This window comes from Camelus ferus, chromosome 16 (assembly GCF_009834535.1).
Source record: "Camelus ferus isolate YT-003-E chromosome 16, BCGSAC_Cfer_1.0, whole genome shotgun sequence".
NCBI lineage: Eukaryota > Metazoa > Chordata > Mammalia > Artiodactyla > Camelidae > Camelus > Camelus ferus.
Genome location: NC_045711.1, coordinates 48353873 through 48379437, shown reverse-complemented (window position 1 = coordinate 48379437; position 25565 = coordinate 48353873). Strand labels below are relative to the sequence as shown.

Genomic DNA, 25565 nt, shown 5'->3' with positions numbered 1-25565 from the left:
ACAAAAGTAAAAGTCTTCCCTGAGTATTCCTTGAATGAGTTAACTGGAAAGAATAGTTGAAATTAGGGAAACAGACCTGTGAAAGTTTCATTTGATTTATATGCTCAAGTTAGTTTTACTACCTTTTGCAGGCCTTAGTCTCCAAATTCATCAGCAGTTCTTTTTGGGAGAAAACTGCTTTTAGATGAGATGCAACTAAAAGGCTGTTTTTATATGGATGAAGTGAAGCAATAACATTAAAAGTAAATGGGATAGGAGGAGACTAGAACATCTAGACCTGGGTTTGTGGGTTTGAGAATGAGTTTCTAAAGCTGGATTCCTTGCTTAGAAAGCCCTTTCTAGGATTAAAAAAATATTTAAAGTGCTTAAATAAGCCTTGCAGCTAAAATACGCCTATTTTCAAAGATCTCCAGCATCAGTTGCTCTCAAATAAGCTCATCTCTTAATCAGACATTCGTAACAATCTAGTCATTAAAAATGGTATGAATACAAACTCATTTGCTCTGGAATACAATTAGAACTGATCCAGGCAGAACTGCTGGAATTTATGATACAGTTTCTAATATTTTATCTTTGGGATATAATTCTTTGTCTCTCTTCTAAGGGTAAATTTATTCCTTAATTCTTGGAAATTAGATAATTTCGAGACTTTGTGGGCTGGAGTTGCTAAAGTATAACATGATAACAAAATGTAGCTTCTGTAGAAGGAGCCAGTCAGAATGAAAGTCTTAGTTTCCAATAAGCAAGCGCCCCCGCCTACTCGTTCAGACACGCTTGTTTCTCCCGCCAAAATGGCGTCAGGATCAGGTTCTCACCAACCAGGGCCCTGATTGGAGGGCGGGCAGGCACTAGAGCCCATTGGGTGCCAGCGGCGGTTGGGCGGCAGAGGGGCGGGGGAAGCCAAAGGCCTTCTGCCTAGCCTGCCCCCACCTCCACCAATGCGCGCCCCTCCCCCAGCTAAAGAAATGGTCGCCCAGCTCCAGCATTGCACCCCCTGACCCCCAAGGCGCGAGGTGCGGCCTCATTGCAATTTCCCGGAGCAGAGGGCAACCTGTCCTCCTGATCCATGCACAGGGAGACCTACGCCGCGCAGTGGCCCCCCAGGCTCCCCTGCAACACCCGGTAATGCAATCCACGGGGGCGGGGGAGGCGGCGGCGGCAGCAACAGCAACACCAACAGCAGCGGCGGCGGCGGCGGCGGCGGCGGCGGTGGTGGCGGCGGCGGCGGCAGCGGCTACAGCATCAGCAGCAGCAGCAGCAGCAGCGGCAGCAGCAGCAGTACTGCCCCATTCTAGACACAACCAGCGAGGAGGAAAATGGCTCCGAGCAGGGACCGCCTGCTGCACTTTGGGTTCAAGGCGACAGTGAGTGATAGGGGAAGGGAGCTGGGTGGCTGGGAAGGACATGTGTGCCAGCACAGGCTACCGGGGAAGCGACAAGACTTAAGAGGGCTAGGAGGACAAGACAGACAGTTGAAGTGCTTAGTGGGTTGTTGCGTGCTGTTTGCCAGCAGACGGGGGAAGAGGGGGAACGGGTGCTGTGTGCAGTTGTCCTTTCCTCTCTCACCAGGCGGCGAGCACGCGCGCACTCGCACCCGCCCCAAAGCCCCTCCCATACACGAATACACACAGACATATAGGCACTTCCCTGCCTCTCCTTTTCGCAGTGGTCTTGCCTGCCTTGGAGGCGAGAGCGGGCTCGCGCCGCTGCTACCGCCGCCGCGCTCCCGCTGCTCCCGGGTGGACAGTCTCCGTCTGCGCCCGGGAGAGGGGGAAGGGTGGTCCCGCGCCGCCGCCGCCGCCGCTGCCGCCGCCGCCGCGCGCTCCTCCTCCTCCTCCCCCTCCCAGCGCCGTTCTGAGGCCCGGGCGGCTCTGCCCAATGAGGAGCGGCGTTGCTGGCAGGTGGGGAGTGTTTTTGTTTTGGGTTGAAGTTGAGGCTGAGGAGAGAGAAGATCTAGCGACGAGCAGTCGTCGCCGCCGTCGCGGGAGGCGGAGGAGGCCCCGCCGGAGTCGTGAGGTCTCCCTTCCCCGCCGACGGCCCTTGCCCGCTGCTCCTCGGCCTCCTCCCGGTGCCGGAACTCCCGGGCCTGTCCGGGGCTCCCAGTCTTTGCAAGCCGTAGCGCCCGGCCCCGGCCGCACCCGCCGGCCCCATGAGGAGGGACGTGAACGGAGTGACCAAGAGCAGGTTTGAGGTGTGAGCTTGGGGGAGGGGGTTGGTTAGGGCGGCATGAGGAAGGTGATTACAGCTCTTGTGCCCAAAAAAATTCGCTCCGCACTGAGCCTCCTCCCTTGCCGGGCACCGTCACCCACCGACCGCTGGGGCTGCCAGACTTCTCTCCCCTTTCTCGCGACCCGAAAGCCCAGTACAGCCGGGCTTCTTAGTCCTCCCGGCTGGTCGCCTCCTGCCCCTTCCACCAGCGGGCCCCGGCAGAGGATTAGCTCCGGCGCCCTAATTCCCCCTCCCCCTAGTATCATTCAGCTTTCCATTCTTTACACAACCCTTGGCTTGCCACCCTCCACCCAGCAGAAAAAGTATCACAGCTCCGATCGACGGAGGGAGCTTGCTTTTCTTGCTGCCACCTTCTTTGTGAAGCAAATGGGCAGTTATGGGCCAGAGAGTCTTTTCTCCGAGCTTGAGAGACCTTGGTTAAGCTAGGGAAGTGGGGGTGTATACTGAGACGATAGAGACGACCACGGGCTTTCGGTGCTGTGTTTGGTTTGGGTATTGTTCTGATACTTCCTCTTCTTTCCCGTTTGGTCTGTACTTTTGTAGCTCATTGTTTCTGGGAACTCTTAGATACGTACAGGCTTTGAGATTGGGACGAATGTCTGAGAGACATAAGGAAATCCATTCAAGTCTCTTTGTCTCTAAGAACTTTTATGCCTCTGGGCGAGAGAGGTTTATAGTAATGGAATTAAGGAATGGATGAGGAAATAAACATTTGAACGTGTCTTTAGAGAGTATAATCTCTGTCGAGAAGTGATTCCTTTGGAAAGTGAAATATTGTTAACTGCAGATGAATTACAGTAGTATAGTAATATACAGGAAGGTTAATTAAGGGGATAAGAGAGAGAAAAACTTCTTCAACAAGAAGCGTAAACGTTATCTGGCCTTTTTGCGCAGAGAATCAGGCTGACCTGGGATCACTCACAGCTCAGTGTACATCTCACTTGGTATTTTTCTTCATTTCCATTTGAAGGATGAAATTGTAAGACGAAAGTTTCAGGAAACTTGCCAAGTAGGTGCAGAGGGTGAAATTGTTACCTAAGGGCCTTCAATTTAGTCTATTCTTTGATTTCTTTTTACGCTTATGGGAAAAGTATTTTAATTTACCCACAAAGATCAAGACAGGAAGTGTTGGGTGAAGTTTAAATTCAGAGCTACAGTGTTACTGTTGCAGGAGAAAATCAAGGAATTGGTCTCCTTAGAGTTTCAGTGGGAAGAAAGTATTATATTAGGTATGTTTTGGTGTCTACTTTAATAGAACTTTTATGTTGCCCTAATGTAGAGAGACCCAATACACTTAATTTATGATGGTTTCATATTCAGTTCTACTGTAAAAGTCCAGACTGTCATTAAAATTACTGAATAGACATTTACTGAATAGGAATCTTCAAAGGGAAACCAAATACTGAAGGTTTGAGTGGAGGATAGCCTTCTGCCATTGCAGTCAGCTTTTTATCATTTTTCTATTTACTTTCAGGTTGTGTGAGTAATTGTTGGAAAGAGTTTTTTGTAGTATGTGCTTTAAAGTTGCATTTCTATATCCCACTTTTATAATTATTTTACATTTTTATCTGTGTGGGTGGTACTAAAATAATAAGATAATTTATTGCTTTATTCAACATGTCTGTTTACCTTGATTGGTATATAACTGGCAGCTAAAGTTTTCTTAAGGTGTCTGAGAAGATGAAAAAGAATGAGGGAGGAAGAACCCCTCCTTCTGCAGTGTTCTTGATTATAGTGTTTATAAACAGAAAGACTTTTACTATGATGTGAAGTGTTCCTGCTGGAATACAAATGAGAAGGGGCTGAAATGATATTTTTAATGAGTTTCATTATCTGAGTATTTTTTAAAATCATTTACCTCTTAATAACCTAATTTACAGGTAGTAAAACAATAAACTATTTGGTTTCTTATGAAGTAATAAACTTACTGCTAATTCATTGAAAACATTTAAAATATTTATTTTCAATGGATAAAAGTTGTAGATAAGATAAATCTGAAACATTTACATCACATTTTTTTAAATCTCAAAATTACAGAAGGCTTTTTAAAGGACTGATAATTTTATGATTGTAAGGAGATAGTTCTGAGAATTTTTGTGAGTGCAGGAAAGTTCTATAACAAATATGTAACAACTAATTTCAGATTAGTTATGGTTAATACAAAAAGTGAGAGGTTTTCTTTTTCTTAGCCACATTTGTTTTCTGGGGAAAGATAACAAGCTTTTTTTTTATTTGACTCATTAAAATCTTTTTATAGGGAATATTCTGTGTATTACACCTTTGGATGTTGTAACTAGAGGCCACACACTTTAAATTTCACACTCAGGTAGAACTGTAGGAAAAAAAATTTTTTTAGGTTAAAATCTAGGGAGAAGAGTACCTGTTAGCCAGCTCTGTAGCATCCTGTAGAATAGCCAAGTAGATGACTGTTGGAGAAAAGAGTTAAAAAAAGATAGAGAAGTGTGAAAATTACTGTTGTTCTTTGCTTTTTTCTTCACTTTGGCATACAATCTATACAGTAATAACCCTCGTAAGTTAAGATAACGTGCACTGGATTGTTTTAGTCTTCTAATTGAAATTCACCATTCAAATATTTTTTATTTTATTACTTGTAGTACACTTTGTTTTGTGGCAAATTTTGATATTTTCCTTTCAATTAAATAGTGATTATTAAATGTGTCCTGTATGCCAGGCACACTGAACTAGATGTTTTACCTCAGTTACTTCTAATTCTCATAACTCTGTTTTTAGGAAAGCTAGGGCCTGAGAAGTATTCAAGTTGCACAGCTAGTATGTGGGGGAGGCAAGATTCCAATCTGCATTTTTTTTTCCTCCACTCTATCATTCTGCTCTGTTTGAAGCATAATATAGCATAAAAGCCCATGAAATGTATGGAAAAAGCTTTCCTAAAGTTCTTTATCCAGTGTATTTAATTCATCTTTGCTACCAAGGGAATGGAGCTATCCTTCATTTTAAGTACTGTTAACCAGTGCTATCTTAACATAGTGAAACTAATGACAGACACATGTAAATATCTAGGCTAGACTTTGAATCCAAGTTTAGATTTTATTTTCAGTTAAGCCTCTCCACTTTGCCATACTCTTAGTAGCTCTGTTATAAGAATTTAGTACTATTGGTGGAAAAAAAAATCTGTCTTATTTGGGTTTATTAAAATGCATAACTTTAAAAAAAAAAGGTTACAGTGGTAACATTAACTGACATTCACATATTGTTTTACAGTTTAATCAGTGCCTGGAGATGTTAAGACTCACATAGCTAGGAAGTGTGATAAGTTCCAATTTGAGTATTTTGAATCCCTGCTTATTATTGTTTCTCATTATACCACACTGCTGCTCTAATAAATCTGTAATATTACAGTTTGTATGGTTAGGTTGTAATATTTCTTTGCCTGCTTTATTTTATTGATTCAATATGTCCAAAAATAAGAGAAATCATAAAATGTTTTATGGCAGAAAGAACATATTGCATTGGGAGTTAAGAGAACTGGATATTAGTTAATTGTTCTTTTAATTGAACTATAGTGTTGTGTCAGTTTCTTGTGTATAGCATAATGTTTCAGTCATATATATATATATTCCTTTTCATATTCTTTTTCATTGTAGGTTACTACAAGCTATTATATATAGTTCCAGGTGCTATGCAGTAGGGACTTGTGTATCTATTTCGTATATTCTAGTTTGTATCTGCTAATCCCAAATTCCATTAGGAGTTAATTTTGATTTTTGCCACCAACTAGCTATTACTTTGTTCACCTCTTCTCACTTTTCTGATTTGGTCATTTTCCTCCTCTGCAGGACGGGAGTTAATCAGTTATTAAGGTTCTTTTTGTTCCAGAATCCTATGAATCTGTAATTTTTCAATAAAAGCAGAGGACCATATTTCCTTGGCTATTTCTTCTGAAACAGCCACCTGAATATTTTGTTAAAGTTTGTAGACTCAGTCGCACAGTACAGTTTAGACTGCAGTAATGAACCTTTTTCTCCCTTAAGCTTTTATCTTCTAATCTGAAGAACATTCTGCATAGTAAATAACCGTATTTTCTAAGTTGGTGCATGTGGAAATGTTATATATATTTTAAGTGGGTGAGAATCATTTCACTACTTGAAAGGCCTTCCAGTTAGAAAAGGTACTAGTAAAACTAAAGAATTTTGTTTTTAACACTTCAGAGATTGGTTTGAAGGCAAATATCTGATATTACTATAGAAAATCCAAATTAGAGGTATAGGGTTTTTAGCCTAGTTTAGTCTGTCCTTGATGAATAGTGTTACTGATTTTTTTTATTGTATAATCCAGGTCCTTTTGAAGAACAGTACATTACATCATGTTCTTACATTGTAGTCATTCATTATTTAAAAATCAACATATGTTTGTGTCTTGCTACAGTCTACATAAGACAAACCATTGTGTATTGAAAATTATGCTCTCCATTAACTCTTTAAAATTTTTCAGCTTGGCAGAAACTTTACAAAATGTATTCTTAATATTTAAGTCCTACATTCTTAGATGTAATCTATTTCTACATTGAAAATTTTCATTTATTTAATCAGTATTTCTGTTGTAAGTATCCACACTTTTTTTCTTTTTTTTTCTTTTTTTCTTATTTTTTCTTTAAGTATCCACTTTTAAAGTCTTATATCCTCATGTTCTAGGTCATTAGTCGGTTTTAGCTGTTACTGTCAGTGTTTTTTAATATTAATTTTTAAAATCCTTCTACTTTCATCCCCAGAGTTGTCCTTTTCAAATCTTGGTCTCATTTTTCTTGCAAATTAATGAGTACTTTTGTTATTCCTAGCCCTTAGATTACTGTTTCCCAACTGGTGACAGATTGGAAGCTAAATTAAAAATTTCAGTAATCTAACTAGTACTGTGGTTTTGGAAGGGTATTTTTAGATGTTCAAAATAAAATATTCCGTTACATCAGGACAATCCGGGGGGGAGCGGGGGAAGAAGAAAGAATGCCCCTAAACTGACCAAATTTAGCTGCTTGTGCATAGTTTTCTTTATACTGTTTTCCTATTTGATATCCCAGACTTGGTGAATTCTTATATGAGACCCCCATCCAAAAATTGCCTCAGAAAAATGAAGGCATCCAATAGTGGTTTCATAGTTTTATGTCTTAATGCACTTGAATCTATTTGATAAAAGATTTTAACATAATAGCAACTAACAATAGGTGGTGGTATTGAACTATGCAGCAATATTTGTGTTTGATTCATGTTGCTTAATTACATAACTTTAAAAAGAAAGATAAGTATTCGTGCCTAATAAATCCAAAACAAATTTGCGTTTGCTTTTGAAGACTATTTCTGTTTAAAAGAATGGCTTTGCTGGGTAGTTATTTTCAGCACATATCAAATAACTATTTAGCAGGCATGTGATTTATAGCTATAGGTAAGTAACCTCTTTATTCCTTAATCATATTTCCTCCAATTAGATTTTATGATATTCTGTTGGCTTTAATAAGCCTCATGTCTGACAGTTATAATCAGGTGGAAATGTAACTAATCCACTTTTGCTGTTTTTTAAGTTGCTAAGAGGTAAAAGTTACCTATTAAATGATGGTAGACAAGGATTTAGTCAGTTATGAAACAGATATTGGCAATGTTTTCTGTCATCTTTGTCCTTGATCCCAGGAATTTCTAGTAAAAACTAAAAAAGGGAAATAGAACACTGTGAAAGTAAGTAGTAAATTGATCTTATGCATTACTTTGGTGCTAAGACAGAAATCATATCTAATTACATGGAGGTGAAGGTTGGCAGTATATCTATTGCCTGCCCAATTTTACATAATCATATGTACCAGCAATTATGTTATTTGTTGGTGTGTGTAACTTTCTGATCAATTGGAGGATGCAGACAGATACAATTTCATAATCATTTAAAAGTGAAAAATGGTAAAGCATTCTCAGTTTTACTCATAATTTGGAATAATAAGAATATGCCATAGGTATAGATAGCTATTCTGGGTGCTTTGAGTTTGCTTTACTACTGTGCAGAGTGAGGGAATTTATGTGGCAGGAAGGACAGGCAAAAAGAAAGCAGTAAAATTTCTAGTTTAAGACAGGTTTTTAAATGTAGCGTATGCTTATGGCGTCCTTGGTTGACAGGTTAGGCCCAGAGAAGGACATTGACAATTCCCTGAATGCTGAACTGCAGTTACCAACAAAGAGCCAGATTTGGGGGGTTTTTTGTTTTCTTTTTTCCTTTTTCAAGGCGGGTAGGGGAAAGAAAATAAAAGGGATCTACAGTTCCCTGCAAATTAAGGTTTTAATGTTAACTATATATCTTATTTTTTGAGCCAGATCATTTATATATTTATTTTTTACTTTTTTGGGAATGGGTAATTACGTTTATCTATGTAATTTTTTTTTTAATGGAGGTACTGGGGATTGAACTCAGGACCTCATGCATGCTAAGCACCCGGTTTACCACTTGAGCTATACCCTCCCCCCTATATGTTTTAATGTTCTAATTTTAAAATTAATTTGAGTAGGAGAGAATTAAAACATTAAGGTGATGTCTCTAGGATTTTACAGGGGGAAATAGTTTCTGAACTATGAAATAAGTACATGTATATGTATTTTATGTGTATGTGTGTATACACACTGGTATCTATGTGACCTTGGGTATGTGGCTTTTCTGGACCTCCGTTTTCTCAACTCTAAGGTTCCTTCTAGCATGGAAATTCTATGATTCTCTGTAAATAAATCCCCCAACTTGCTGTAGATTAGAGATTAAACATTTAATTTATGGTCGATACTCTTACATTTCTTTGCTTATAAGTATTAGTAAACACAAAACATTTAGCTTTTGTGACCTTAACCTACATTCTGTTTTGGACTCCTGCTTGTTTTTGCCTTGAATTTTGATAAAAATTGGGGCGGGCACTGGAAGAAGAAAAAAACAAAAACTATGGTATATTTGTATACCATATGTACATGTATACCATATGTACATGTATACCATATGTACATGTATATGTGTATACAAATACGCTATGTCTGTCCAAATGACCTTTGCAAAGGGAGTGTGGAATGAATATGATTGTGTGATATCTTGGAGTTTAGTGTGCTATGATTTCAATATCCTAGGATTTATGGAATTTATATATTTATATATAGAATCTATTTAAGAGCATCAGCTTGGAAGTCTGAATTGAACCCTGGCTTTACCACTTACCATCTGTGTGACCCTAGACATGTAATTTAATCTCTCTGAGTCTCAAATTTTCAGTATCTAAAAAATGGGTATAAATCTATTGTACCAGATTGTGAAGATTAAATTCTGTGATGGTTTTTGTACCATCGAGCAAATGGTGTATCATACAGTAAGTGTTCAATAACTGATGCCTATTATTATATTTGTTGAGTGGAGGTGTTTTTAAATAGACTTTTTGTAAATCATTGTTTTAAATGCTTTAAAGGAATTTACTATTTAAAGGAAAAATTCTATTATAAAGGAGAGAATATAACTAATTATCTCTTTTCATCTGATTCAGTTTTATATATTGGGTTTATTAAACAAGAAACCTATGAATTTTAATCAGTGTAACTGAGCAGTAATAATTTAATAGTCTTTCAATCTGGAGTTTATTCTGCAACCATTATTATATTCATTGTTAGGCAAATGTGGATAAATGTCTCCTAAAATGGGAATCTGGCACCAAATTGTAAGTTGACATTTAAAACACTAGATCAGTCAGCTTTTACCCCGGAAACTGGTCATTCTTCCTTCTCTGATTTGTGGGGAAAAAGCTATGGCATGACTGAACATGCACAAGTAAATAGAGTGCATTTATTTTTGAAAAAGAGCACCACACTGCTAAATATCCTTTCCCCAGACTCATCATTATCAGATTTTAAGAAAACTATATACATCTCCTTCATGTAAGGACACTCATGTTGCAAAAATCACATCATAACTTATTTCTGTAATCCATTTGTAGGAAAGAAACTTGATATATTTTGGTAGTCTCCTCTGATAAGTTAAAGCATTTATTTAATACTGTAACATTTCTAACATATTATGAATGGTAACTTCAGGAAGGTAAGGGACTTAATACTCAGTATTCTTAGTCACAGCTGACTGGAGTTACACAAAAGCAGCTTCCCAAATCTAGATCTACACAACAACAAAAAATGCAGTTTTACTGAGGTCAACACATTCCTTAAGAAAGAATAATTGTATTTAGATTATATGCCTGAAAAGGTGGATTATAGGCCCTAAATGACATAAATTTCATCTGAGCTCATCGGTTTCTGGTCCAGAGAGAGAAGTTTGGCTTAAATATAGGGATCAAGATCTCAGGGGACCTAATGTTGATGCAGCTGTGAACACACACTGAACACTGGGGAAAACCACTTCTCTTTGTACATCTCTAAAATAAGATTTCCAATATCTGTTTCCCTATCTTAGTACAAACTGAATTAATGGTAGTTATAGGTTAAACCTAATATAGTGTTGTATGCTAATTACACCTCAATAAAAATCAAACAGATTAAACCTAGAACTCTTAACTTTTTAATAGTTCTCCCTGAGTTAAATGAACATCATTAAGGAGGAATAAATGAAACTAAATTTCATTTATGACAACTGAATTCCATACTAGATAAGAAGTAACAACCTGAATGGCTAATCAGAATTGCCAGTGAAGTTGTTTGTGCAATACTAATCCCTTGAAACACTGGGATAAGGGATGCAAAGGTAACTGGTATTTGCAACCTGAACTCCATGGGGAAATAGATTTACATACCATGAATTTGACAGCATAAAAACCAATACCTCTTCTTAAGTTTCTGTCCTATCTTAGTAGTTTTAGCCCTAGAAACAAGAGCAATATCTAATGTACAGCACCTGAAATAAAGTTACTTTACAGTTTGTACATTTTACATGATCAAATACATTTAATTTCGTTCATGAAACCGCCTCATCACACTAGATAGCCTTTCAAACTATCAAGAACAAAATGTGTCTGGGAACTCAGCAAAGCTTATCTGACCTTGTCTAGGGCTCCAAAAATCTCTGTATAGAAAACCAGGACATGCTATTGGTAGGAGTTCCTTACCTATCTGTTTAGATTTTATTAAGCACCAACTATAGATCAGATACTGATACTATTAAGGTATAAAGCCACTCCAAAACATTGTCTCTGCCTCAGGGAGTGTGTAGCCTGGTTAAGAAGAAAGCTGCATGAGAAAAATAATTTAGTAGGTTCTGATAAATGTAGTGATAGATGTATGGGAGAGAAGTAAGAACCAGTTTCATGAAAAGCATTTGTAATTTCTGTGATCCTCATATGAGATGCATTACATTTTATTTAGTGTTATTGAAAGAAAACAAATTCCATTGACCCTGGTGTTTTTGTTTTTATATTATTTAATGATTTTTAATTTTGGTTGGTGGGGGGAGGTAATTAGATTTATTTATTTTTAGAGGAGGTACTGGGGATTGAACCCAGGACCTTGTGCATGCTAAGCATGTGCTTTACAACTTGAGCTGTACCCCACCCTGCTTTTAAAAAAATGTTAACATTATACTGTCAGGTGTAAGAATTTATTTTTTAAAAGTACAAGTATAAATTACTTATTATTTCTCTGTGTATTCTCTCCATGTCTACCAGGAACTACTCATGGAAAAGATAAGCATGTTTTCATCAATAATTTCTTTGGTTTTACTGATACATCCATAGGGAAACAAAATAGGACTACAAATGATGAAACGAATCAGAGTAACTGCTCCTGTCTAAAGCTAGACATTCCTCAGAGATTTAAGCAGAAATTAAACAAGGTTAGAAAAAAAGTAACAGGAAAGTAACACTTTTACCAGTAGTTCCAGGAATTCATTATGTAGTGTGTAGGTTATACACATATTGTTCCATTTTTTTAAAAGCAAATAATAAGTTTGTTAAGGAATTTATGAATGACTGAATAATGCTGACCCTTACATATATGTAGAGCATCTGGCAAACCTCTCTTCAGTAAGACATATTTTGAACTATCTCAACTAATAAATTAATGTAGTGTTTTACACATTAAAGAGGATGTTCCCATTTATAATTTCATTTGAACTTTAAAAATCTTTTATGTTAGATAGAGGATATTTCTCTGCTGTTTTATAGATGAGCAGATGCTCTGAAAAGCTGTTATTTTTCCATTATTAAATAGCTAAGTATAAAAACCAGAACTTTAATCCATTGACTTGAAGTCTGTTATACTTGCCTCTAGGGTATGCTGACTGAGATTGAGTTGTTTTTAACAATTTACCCATTGTTCTTCTTTTGATCCTTAGCAGGCATTTACAAGATACTTGGTTGAGACTGACACGTGAGTTGGTGGCCATGGAATTGAGCAAAGTTAATTTTGTGGGGACTGCAAAGTAAGGCATTGAACCTGTACTTTGGCTTATTAGCCATATTTACTAGCCAACTAAAGTAACTCTTAAAAAACCATGAACAAATATTGTATATAAACCATACCAGGTAGTAAATTCCTTTCAGATACCTGTGTAATAAATTACAGTTGTGACAAAAGCTAGTAGTATATCATTCATGTATTAAGTAATATTGATCTGATTACCTTCTTTACTATAATTCTTCCTCATGAAGACTAAGAGTGAGTTATATAATAAGTATTTGTAGAACCTTGAATATAAGTTTATAAGGCTTCATATTCAGCCTCTTTGCAAGTTTTGTTCTTAGGGTTGATATATAAAGCCTGGGCAGCATTTTACTCAATTTCACACAATACATTATTCTTTAATAATAAGAAAAGGTAGTAATATACTATATATTGAAATAATTTAAACACTCTAGAAGATGGTAATATTGTTTCTTGATATTCTATATATAATATATATAAGAAAGGTAGTAGTACACTGTTGTTGAGTGAAAAATAATAAAAATTTAGGATATAGCATTTTATTAATAAACATATTTAAAAATCCAACAATCAAGTAGGTTTAGTAGAATCAAAAAAAATTTTAAGTATCAGAAGGAATACCAAGAAACAGTATTACCATCTTCTAGAGTGTTGAAATTATTTCAACACTGTGAAATTTGCATTAAAAATGATCCTATAAATAAAAAAAAGAAAGAGGGTTTTGAAGTTATGGCCGAGATCTATTGACCCTACTAACAGCCATCAAGTATATATTCAAAAGAAATGTGTAATTAACTCATTACATTACCTTTTTAGTCTTGACAATACTACATACCTACCTAGGCTCCAGTTTAGTTCTGTGCTTTACATGTTCTGGCTGTTGTCAGGTGGTTGGAGTTTTGTCAGTATTTCCAGTAACAGTACTGTTTTGGAGATGAATTAAAATGAGAATGAAAAACCACAGGATTCAATTAGCATTAGACTGGGAACCAGGGGAGAATATATGTGCTCCCTGTTTTAATTGGAAACAAAGTTTTTCTTCTGTGGAATTAGGCCTGGATACACATTCAGTTTGAAGGTTCATAGCCTGCCAAATAGTATTTGTAGGTAGTTGTTATGTTTATTGGCAGTGGTAGTCTTAAAAAGGAAATGATCAGCTTGAAGTCTAAGTAAAACTTAACCAAGAACTAGGTAAGTACACTTTTGTGTAACTTTTATTTGCTGTGGCTAAGTTGGACTATGGCTGATTAAATGGTATGCAATCTCTGAGGTGTACCATTGTTTTAGCCAAAGTTAGCTTTAGCATCAACCTCTTTGACTGTCTTGAAGTAGCTTCAGGTCCCTCAGTTTAGTGTGTTTCAAGAACATGTCTTTCTTCTGCCCACTTCTGTTTTGCAAAAGTAAGACAGTTATAGGAATAGGCCTATGGTCTGATTTGGGACTGGAAATGGGGTTAAATTAAATTGTTGCTTTAGTATTTGTTCTTGAAAGAGGAATTGAAGTATGATTTTCTATTCACCTTAAAGTGAGTTTCAAGTGAAAAGTAATTCCTCCATCCCTACCATTTTCCAGTGGAACAACTCTTAACTACTTAATATGAATTTTTAAAAAAATTATGTATGTATTGTTATGTATGGCTATGTTCATGTAATGAACAAACAAAATTATACTGGACAAACAAAATCATACAAGATTCAGAACCTTGCTTTTTTCCTCTTTTTAAAATATAAGTTTTAATTTACATAAGAAATATATGAATACATTTTTATTTAAAAATTAAAATATTTTAAGTATGATAAAAATTCCTCCTTATACTTCCCATAACCCTGATCCTCGCCACCTAAAGAAATAGGAACCAGTTTTAAACTTGATGAGTGTCCTTGCAAGTCTTCCTCTGTGCTTTTTTGCGTAGCATCACTTTTCTGTGTATGTGTTTACACGAATAGTCTCATACTGTGTTGGGCAGTCTGAAACTTTACATTATGTCTTAGAGATCTATTAGATACATTTCTTTTAACAGCTACATGGTATTCCATTATATTAAATATTTTAATTTGTATAGTTAGCTATTAATGGACCTTTAGGTTTTCTCCTTTGCATTACAAACAGACATGCAATAAGTGTTCTTATATATGTGCAAGTGTTCCTTTATGTTAAATACCAAGAAGAGGGTTTTCTGGATTATAGGGACTATATGATTATTAGATTTATTAGGTATTTTCAAATTGCCTTCCTAATTTATGTTTTGGCCCATTGTGTAGGAGTGAATTTGTTTCTCTGCTTCTTTACCAACATGTGATTTTTCCTACTTTAAAATTTTTCAGTGATAGAAGGGAAACTGTTTTATTGTTTTATTTTGTATTTCCCTCATTCCTAGAGAAGTTGAGTGTCTTCCTGTCTTAGTCTTCTTGTTTTATTGATTATTGTATTTCTTCCATAAATTGCCTGTTTCACCTTTCACAAGTTTTAAAAATTAGGTTGTATCTTCTTTTTAAATCCCTCTTAGGCATTCTTTATATTGAATACTAACCATATATTAGCAAAGGTTTTCATTGAATGGGCTTGTCTCTTTATGTTTCCTTTATGTGTGTGTTTTAAAGTGTCCCCTATCCCAGGATTATAAGGATTCTTCCATCTGTGTTACATTAATTTTTCTAACCTAAGTTTTAAATCTACCTGGAGTTCATATTATAAGGTAGAGTTTTAACTGAACTTTCACCCCATTTTGATAGCCAGTTATTCTAAGATGATTTAGTCTGTCTTCTACCCACTGGTTTTGAAATGCAATTTCTATCATAAAAGTAATTAAATGAACTCAGAGGTCTGTTTTGAACTATATTCTGTTTCTTTCATCTATTTTTTTTATTGCCAGTACCTCAATATTAATTAATTGGCTTTATACATTAATTTGAGGGAATTTATATCTTTATAATATTTTCCTTCACATTCATGAATATGATAGGAGTTCTTCCTTTAAGATCTTACACAGTTTTTTTGTTCCTTTTATTTCTGCATATTTTCATTCATTGATCCTGCATATATTCATTCATTAATTCAGTCAGCAAATATTTGATCACTTTTTATGTGCCTGAATATTGTTATAGATGCTGAGGTTATAAAAGTGGACAAAACACAAAATCCTACCCTTATAGAGTTTAAAATTTAATGAAGGCAAACGATAAGTGCTGTAGAGTGTGTGGAGAAAAGGGAACCCTCCAACAATGTTGGTAGGAATGTAGTTTGGTGTAGCCATTATGGAAAACATAATGGAGATTCCTTAGAAAACTAAAAATAGACTTACCATATGATCCAGCAATCCCACTCCTGGGCATATATACGGAGGGAACTCTAATTCGAAAAGATACATGCACCCCAATGTTCACAGCAGCACTATTTACAATAGCCAAGGCATGGAAACAACCTAAATGTCCATCAACATGACTGAATAAAGAAGATGTGGTATGTATATATACACACAATGGAATACTACTCAGCTATAAAAAGGAAAAAGAATGCCAGTTGCTGCAACATGGATGGACCTGGAGATCACCATTCGAAGTGAAGTAAGCAGAAAGAGAAAGAAAAATATCACATGGTAGCACTTATGTGTGGAGTCTAAAAAAGAAAAAAGAAAAAGAAACAAATGAACTTATTTACAAAATGGAAACAGACTCACAGATACAGAAAACAAACTTATGGTTGCTGGGGGGGAAGCGGGTGGGAAGGGATAAATTGGGAGTTCCAGATTTGCAGGTGCTAGCTACTATACATAAAATAGATAAACAAGTTTATACTGTACTGCACAGGGAACTATATTCAATATCTTGTAGTAACCCATAATGAAAATATGAAAAGGAATCTATGTATGTATATGTATGACTGAAACATTATGTTGTACGTCAGAAATTGACACAACATCGTAAATTGACTGTTAATCAATTTCTAAAAAATTAAGGGAGATTTACATGAAACTGATTTTTTAAAAAGTGAATACATGATGTGTCTGATGCTTAGAAGTCTATGGACAGAAATGAGGGACAGGAAAAAGAGGAAGGGAGCTGGACATGGTTCATATTTTACCTAGAATAGTTAAGGAAGACCTCACTGTTAGGTTAATGTTTGAGCAGACTTAAGGAAATAATGGAGCAAGGTAAGACCATTACAGGCAAAGGAATGCAAAAATGAAGGTGGGAGTGTGCCTGATGTATTCTAAGAACAGAGTGAACAGGTACGTCTCTGTGGCCAAATCATAGTGAGGTTGGGTAACCATGGTAGGGAAATGGTCAGAGAGGTATGAGTGAGAATAGAAAGCGATGGAGTAGATGGAGACCAGGGCAGATCATGAATGGCCTAAGCTCTGAATTTTACTGTGAAAGGAAAGCTATAGGGAGTTCTGAAAAGAAGAGGAACATGATATAATTCATGTTTTGAAAGGATCACTCTCGCTTTGTAGAGAAGTGGTGTATAACTGGCCTTTAAGGCTCTTGTAGTCATTCAGAAAAGTAATAGTAGTATCTTGTATGAAGTTGATTGTGATGGAGGTGTAAGAAGTAATGGATCCTGGATATATTTTGAAACTGGATGATAGGATTTACTATCATTAGGAAACTGTAAAGTTCGTGTGTTGATTTTTGTGTATTCATTTTTGTAGCCAGCTAGGATACTGTCAGCTGCAACTAATAGGAAAACTTTTTAGTGGCTTAAACAATAAGGTGTTCATTATCTCACATTATAAGAGTCCAAAGCAGAGATTTTTTCCAGGATTAAGAATCATGGTTTAGAGAAGTGGTTTTCAAACTTCATTTCACTTAACAGTCACCTGGAAAGCCGGCAAATCACCTGGGCCTATGAATTTGCATATCTAAGAAATTATAAAAGTGATTCCTAAGTGAGTACCACACTTTGGGTAACAGTGACTTGGAGCCTAATAATTAGAAGGACTTTAGGGATTTGAGCAGAACTGTGGCACAAGACTGACTGGGCTTTAACCTTAGCTCTGCTCTTCCTGTCTGTAGTTAAAATTTCAGGTATATTGATCTTGAGGGGCTATTTTGTTTTCGATTTCTAAATTTATTGTAATATGTGTGATATATCAGTGGCTTATGATAACAGGTTTTTGAAAGTTTCTTTGTGGCCAAGTATATCATCAGTTTTTATAAATATTCTGTGTTGGAACAAATAAGATTTTTTTGAATGCTTGGGTTTGATGTGAGAAAAAAGATCACAGATGAAGAAAATTTTGTGGGGTATTTTTGAGGGTAAAGGGGAGGTAAACAGATAAAAAAACTTTTAAAAATAAGACTACCCTTTTAAAGGACTCGTTGCAGGAAGGAAGAAAAGAAGTGCTTGCTAGAGACTGTAGACCAGAATGCCCCATTTTCTTAACGTTTCTTAAAATTACAGTTTTTCTGTTTATATCTGAATAGGAAATTGTGATGGATCAGCAGAGGAGGAAGACCTCACCCTTAAGTAGAGGAAACAAAAAAAGACTCTTGGGTTGAGGGGGAAAACCTAATGGTGAACTCCTAAATAAAAGGTAGACCGTGTATTTATGACTTAAAATATGTTTAAGTCAATTTAAACTTAAAAAACTTAGAAAGGGCTGAAGACATTTTTGAAAGAGATAATGGTATTTGTCCAATAAAACATTAAGGATCTGTTATTTTAAAATTGTATCAACTTGTAATTACTGACATGCAATACAATGTCTAATTATGGCAAACTAATTTGTTTTATCAGTTCATATTTTGGCTGAGATGACCATTTAAAGCAGTGTGACCTTATATGTATGATTTACAAATTATTTCTTTACATGCTTTGTAATTTTTTATTGAAAGCCAAACACTTTGAATATTAAAATGTGGCAACTCTAGAAATCACGTTCTTTCCTCTCCTGGATTTGTTGATGCAGCTTATTTTGTCTGTTTAGTGTCTTTTTCTGAACTAATTCTGTTAAATCTGTATTCTTTGTCATGTGTGGCCACTGAAATCTCTCTTCCATTAACTTAATAGTCAGCTAATGAGTGTACAGAGATTTCCTTAAACACTTGGAACCAGAAATTCTCTCCCTTCTTTGCTGAGGGCTTCTTTGTACATGTTAGGGCATGCCTTCAACACTCAGCCAGGCAGTTTACAATTATGCCTTAGCCTTCACTTCCTGTTTCTGCAGAGCCTCAAGATCAACCAGAAGTGACAGCTTAAGGCCTCTTCAGGTCTTTCCTGAGCATGTGCAAAACCCTGGGCATGCATGTGGCCTTCTAGATACTCAGGAATGTATTGAAACTTTTCAATACCTTTAAGGACATCTCATTCTCTAGCCCTTTCCCTCAAGTTCATTGGTTAGTCTGTTGTTTGCCCAAACTATCATCTGTTCCTTAGGCAGCAGTGATTAAAATATTGGCCTATAAATGTTTTGGACAAAGTTGGGTAATTTCTTTAGCACTAGGCCCTCTTTGAGTCAGGCCAAATAGAGACAGGCCATTTAAGCCAGTCTTCCATGGTGCAGCCAGACCGGTCAAGACAAATGATTACAACACTTTAAAAATGAAATCTGTTCTGCTTCCTCAGTTACCACCAATGCAAGCTGTTATTTTCAAGGCTACTGCTGATCTGGGGGTTGGGGTAACTTAAAATGCCACAAAACTTTCTATTCTTACTGAGATTCAGCCTTTGTTCTTAAACATTACACTCCTTGGATGGTTGCATTCAATTAATTTCTGAAGTTCAAAAACATTTTATTTTGCCAGTTTTGGTGGTTAACTTTTATTGAGAGGTGGGATTTCAAAATTCTTTATCCCACCGTATTTGCTAATATCACCTCTGAGTATATTTTTGATCTGAGATTTTAGAAAATAACTGATTTTTTTAACTCACAATTTTATTTTTTAATTGACGTATAGCCAGTTTACAATGTGTCAATTTCTAGTGTACAGAATAATGTTTCAGTCATTCATATATATACATATATTCCTTTTCATATTCTTCTTCATTATGGGTTACTACAAGATACTGAATATAGTTTCCTGTGTAATACAGTATAAACTTGTTGTTTATCTGTTTTACATGTAGTAGTTGCATCTGCAAATCTGGAACTCCCAATTTATCCTTTCCCACCGCCTTCCCCCCTAGTAACCATAAGTTTGTTTTCTATGTCTGTGAGTCTGTTTCTGTTTTGTAAATAAGTTCATTTGTCTTTTTTTTTTTTTTATTTGGATTCCACATATAAGTGCTATCATACAGTATTTTTCTTTCTTTTTCTGGCTTACTTCACTTCGAATGGTGATCTCCAAGTCCATCCATGTTGCAGCAAGTGGCATTCTTTCATTCTTTTTTTATGGCTGAATAATATTCCATTGTATATGTATACATACCACATCTTCTTTATTCAGTCATCTGTCAGTGGACATTTAGGTTGTTTCCATGCCTTGGCTATTGTAAATAGTGCTGCTGTGAACATTGGGGTGCATGTATCTTTTCAAATTGGAGTTCCCTCCATATATATGCCCAGGAGTGGGATTGCTAGATCATATGGTAAGTCTTATTTTTAGTTTTCTAAGGAATCTCCATTCTGTTTTCTGTAATGGTTGCACCAAACTATATTTCCTCCAACAGTGTAGAAGGGTTCCCTTTTCTCCACACCCTCTCCAGCATTTATCATTTTAATGATGGCCATTCTGACTGGTGTGAGGTGATACCTCATTGTAGTTTTGATTTGCATTTCTCTGTTAGTTAGCAATATTGAGTGTTTTTTTATGTGCCTATTGGCCATTTGTATATCTTCCTTGGAGAATTGCTTGTCTAGGTCTTCTGCCCATTTTTGAATTGGGTTGTTTGTTTTTTTATTTTTAAGTTGTATGAGCTGTTTCTGTATTCTGGAAATTAAGCCCTTGTCAGTTGCATCATTTGCAAATATTTCCTCCCATTCCGTAGGTTGTCTTTATGTTTTGTTTATGGTTTCCTTTGCGGTGCAAAAGCTTATAAGTTTAATTAGGTCTCATTTGTTTATTTTTGCTTTTATTTCTATTTCCTGGGTAAGACTGCCCTAGGAGAACATTGCTAAGGTATATGTCAGAAAATGTTTTGCCTCTGGAAGAGAACTGATTCTGGTTCCCTAATTTTGTTGGGTTTTTTTGTGGGGATGGTTAGGGAGGGGTAATTAGGTTTGTTTGTTTGTTTATTATTTTTTAATGGAAGTACTGGGGATTGAACCCAGGACCTCATGCATGCTAAGCATGCACTCTACCAGATGAGCTATACCCTCCCTCCTGGTTCCAGTTATACTAAAAACATACTTTCTCAATTTCTAATTTTCATTCTGCAGAAAAGTGACCACAACCACTAATTTGACCATGTCTTCTAATCATTTTATATACTACTTACTTTTAACCACTACAGTCGCTGATAATGGTACATATTAATACCTTGAAATCGAGTTGTTATTGTCTTTGTCCCATGTTATAGAGGCTTATCTTGAGATATCAGCTTAGATTTTATCCATTTCATTTAAATTCATCTCAGTGTAAACTGAGTTATTTTCAATTTTAGATTTATAGGATGTATAATTAGCTTTTAAAAATTCTAGAGAATATAGACAAAAACAGAAATGGTGATAGTGACCCGAAATATTGTAGAGAAAATTTGATAAGGAAAAACAACATCTTAGTTATAAGATTAATTGCAATTTAACAATCTTGATATGTGGTTGCTGTGACTTCAGAATGAGTAGAACCTGACATAACATTTAGCTCCAGCCAGCCAGTGCAACAGATATGTATATTGTGGTTTGTTATGTATAAGGCACTGTGGTTAATCTGCTTTCTAAAAGCTTACAGCCTAGTAGGTTAGAAGATAGTTAACACAGTGAGACAAAGTTTAAGCTGTATAATAGAATTATAAGTAAAACTCTAGATTATAGGAAGGTAGAAGAACATGTCTACCTAGAGATTATTGGATTTCTGAAGAGGTCTCAGGTAAAGCATCCATATCCTTGCTGAAGTTCTGAATAAACGGAGAAAACAGGAGTGGCACATTGGGGTCAAAATAACACTTTTATTACTAACAGAGACCAGGTTGGAGGATACAGCTTTCAGTATGGGAGTCAAATTGTGCCTTTTAACTGAAATCCTTTAGGTAGACCCACCTGGCTCCAAGCAGTGCTATATTGACTTAGGCCTCCCTATGCAAGGGAGAGTCTTGCCCTGAAAAAGTGGATAATTCTTGCTCCACACTTTGAAAAGGTGGAAACAGAAATGAGCCAAGTTTGCTCTTCATTCTTCTAAGATTAAGTAGTCACATAGGTTGAGATAAGTACTCTGTATAAGTAAAGAAGTACAGAGAAGTCAGGACTATGTTTATGGAAAGTTCTTCCTTATGAAAACCTGATGCAGGAAAGAGGCATTCACCTCTAACAGAGTATCTGCAAAGCCTTCACAGAGGATCTGAAATTGGAGCAGACCATTAAAAGAAAAGGGGGGGGGGATAGATTTCTAGGTATAAGATAAAAAGCCGTTGAGATGAGAAAGTGTAGGCTCTGTTTGAAAAAGTAGTAGTCTAATTTACTCGAACATTTGAGCTCTTGATTTCAATTGTATTATCCTTTGGGAGTTATCATCAAACATCAGCATTTAGCCCTTGAACAGGAGTTGACTCTATTTCAAGGTTATTTAACTTAAGATATTACAAAAATAATCCCTTCCTGGTTTTAAGACAGCAAAGTAAACCTATTTACAGGCTTTTTTGAAAATCACCTAAACAGGCATATGAACTCCATCTTTGAAAGCATGAGACCTGTATTCCTACTTGTATAGGAAGAAGGGAAGCAAAAAGAAATACTAAGTGGCCTAACAGAGGAGAGGAGGGTCAGACCCTATAGAGGAGGCAAGAGGCAGATCATGATTTGTCTGCAGGACCCCTTGAAGAACTCAGAACATGGAAGTACCATATACCACAGGTGGAGGCTGAGAACAGGGGGCACTGTCTGAAAATCTGTAATGGGAGATAGACCCCTCTCTACCCTACCCCGACACCTGCATACTCACCCCCTTCACCTTGAGCAGTTGGAAAACTGCCATCAGCCTTACAGAAAAGTCAGGAGATTATTCTTTGGAGGAGTTGAGTTTGAGAAGTTCACAACTAAGGACCCTAAGCCCAGAGGAGAATGGGGCTAAGGTGCTACACTGAGCAGTGGAACCTCCTGGTCTCCTTCCCTCACATAGTTTCAGAATTCCATCAGCCAGGTGAGAGATTGAAGAGTCTTCCTCCTAGTAAGAGAATATCCCCAGAGAAAAGATAGCTGAATTTAAAATTCTGCTTATGTATCAACAGGCTTGTGTCTATCAGTGTTGTTTTTAAATCTATAAGCATGTTTTTCGTTTGTATGGCTGTTGGCAGACTACCTCATAAAGTCATTCATAACCAAACTCTTTATAGAACTGTCCCATAAAACATACATTCTAGAAAATCTACAGAGGCCTTGGATTAGTAAAATGGGAGGAAAAAAAAAGAGAGGGAGCTAACTAATAAAAAGTTTCCAATGTTATTTAAAAAAATATATCATGTACCACTGATTTTTTTAACATTTTTTTATTGAGCTACATAGTCATTTTACAATGTTGTGTCAAATTTCAGTGTAGAGCACAATTTTTCAGTTATACGTGAACATACGTATATTCATTGTCACTTTTTTTCACTGTGAGCTACCACAAGATCTCGTATATATTTCCCTGTGCTATACAGTATAATCTTGTTTATCTAGATATTTTAAAATAAGATACAGATTAATTTACATCAAATCTGAAGAGTATAATCCCGGCATTTGAAAGTGGAAAGCATGCTGTACACCACAAATTGACACATTGTAACTGACTATACTTCAATTAAAAAGAAAATAAAATGAATGTAGATTCATGAAAAAAATCTCATTGTTTTGTTTTTGTTTTGCCTTGGATCACCACTGGTTTGGGGAGATAGGATGGAGCATACTGTCAAAAACAGAGTTATCAAGTCTGGCTTCTAGGCTGAGTCCTAATTTGTTCATATACCAGCCTGCTTTCTGTCAGTCTGTATTGATTTCAATTTTGATTCTTTTTTTATGTTTAAGAAAAAAAAACTGTACATGTAAATCTATTTTAGTATATTCTATACTCTTATGTAAATTACATTTCTTTATTTCTGTTGGTTCCCTTTTTGGTTTCTCTTTTGTTTCCAGCTTTATTGAGATATAATTGACATATAAAACAGTTTAACTTTAAGGTATACAGCATGGTTTGATATATGCATGTTTTGCAAAATGAGCCACAGTAAGGTTAGTTAACACATCCATCATCTCAACATAGTTAATGATTGGGGTTTTTTGTTTGTCTTGTGGTGAGAACATTTTAGATCTACTCTTAGCAACTTTCAAGTATACAGTACAGTTATGTTAACTGTAGGCACCATGCTGTACCTTAGATTTGCAGGATTCACTCGTTTTGTAACTGGAAGCTTGTACACTTTGACCACCTTCATCCATTTCTCCCAGTTCCCCAGATCTGGCAACCACCACATATAAGTGAGATCATACAGTATTTGTCTTTTTCTGCTTTATTTGACTTAGCATGTTGCCTTCAAGTTTCATCCGTGTTGTCATAAAAGGCAAGATTTCCTTTTTTTAATGGCTGATTAATAGTCAACCATAAATATATATATTATATTGTCTTTTTCTGTTATTCTGTCAAGTACTTAATTGTTTCCAGGTTTTGGCTATAGTAAATAATGCTGCAGTGAGCATGGAGGTGCAGATATCTCTTTGATAGTGATTTCATTTACTTTGGATATGTACCTAAAGTGGGATTGCTGGACTATATAGTAGTTATATTTTTAATTTTGGGGGGAACCTCCTTACTGTTTTCCATAGTGATGGTACCAATTTACATTGAAGGGTTCCCTCTTCACCTTCTCACCAACACTTTTTATTTCATGTCTTTTTGATTATAGCCATTCTAACAGATGTGAGGTGATGTCCCATTGTGGTTTTGGTTTGCATTTCCTTGATAATGTTGAACACCTTTTCATGTACCTTTTGGCCATTTATATATCTTCTTTGGAAAAATTTCTGTTCAGATCTTTTGCCCATTTAAAAAAATTTTTTGCTATTGTATGAATTCCTTATATATTTTTGATAATAATCCCTTATCAGATACATAGTTTGCAAATATTTCCTCCCATTGCATAGGTTGCCTTTTCATTTTGTTGATTGTTTCTTTTGCCATGCAGAAGCTTTCTAGTTTGATTTAGTTCCAGTTGTTTTTTGCTTTCCTTTCTTGTGCTCTTGGTGTCATATCCAAAAAATCATTGCCAAGACCAGTGTTAAGGAGCATATTCACTATGTTTTCTTCTAGGCGTTTCAGGCCTTACATTTATACAAGTCTTTAGCCCATTTTGACTTAATTTTTGTGAGTAGTATAATAATAGAGGTCTAATTTCATTCTTTTGCATGTGAGTATCCAGTTTTCCTAGCACCATTTATTGAAGAGACTGTCTTTTCTCTGTTGAGTGTTCTTGACTCCCTTTTCATAAATTAGTTGACTGTATATTCATGGGTTTGTTTCTGGGCTCTTGATTATATTCCATTGGTCTATGTGTCTGTTTTTATGCCAGTATATAATGTTTGATTACTAAAGCTTTGTAATGTAGTTTCATATTGAAAAGTGTGATGCCTCCAGCTTTATTTATCTTTCTCAAAATTGCTTTGGTTATTCAGGGTCTTTTGTGGTTCCATATGAATTTTAGGACTTTTTTCTGTTTTTATGAAAAATGCCATTGGAATTTTGATGAAAATTGCATTGAATATGCAGATTACTTTGGGTGGTATGGACATTTTTTCGGTATTAATTGTTCCAATCCATGAGCACGGATATCTTTCTATTTATTTGTGTCTTCAGTTTTTATCATCAATGTTTC

The 25565-nt window shown here is 36.1% G+C and overlaps 1 protein-coding gene across 2 annotated transcripts in view; it reads left to right on the top strand.

The window, feature by feature from the left end:
• The first annotated feature begins 1647 nt into the window (after positions 1–1647).
• Positions 1648–25565, top strand: part of FBXL20 (F-box and leucine rich repeat protein 20) — a 90483-nt gene continuing 66565 nt past the window's right edge. The window contains exon 1 of one of the 2 annotated variants that reach the window (XM_032457912.1): positions 1648–2184. In XM_032457912.1, coding sequence (XP_032313803.1) covers positions 1879–2184 — 306 coding nt within the window. In that variant the 5' untranslated portion in view covers positions 1648–1878. Of the gene's footprint in view, positions 2192–25565 lie in introns of both variants that reach the window. The other variant, XM_006176364.2, reaches the window with a different exon arrangement.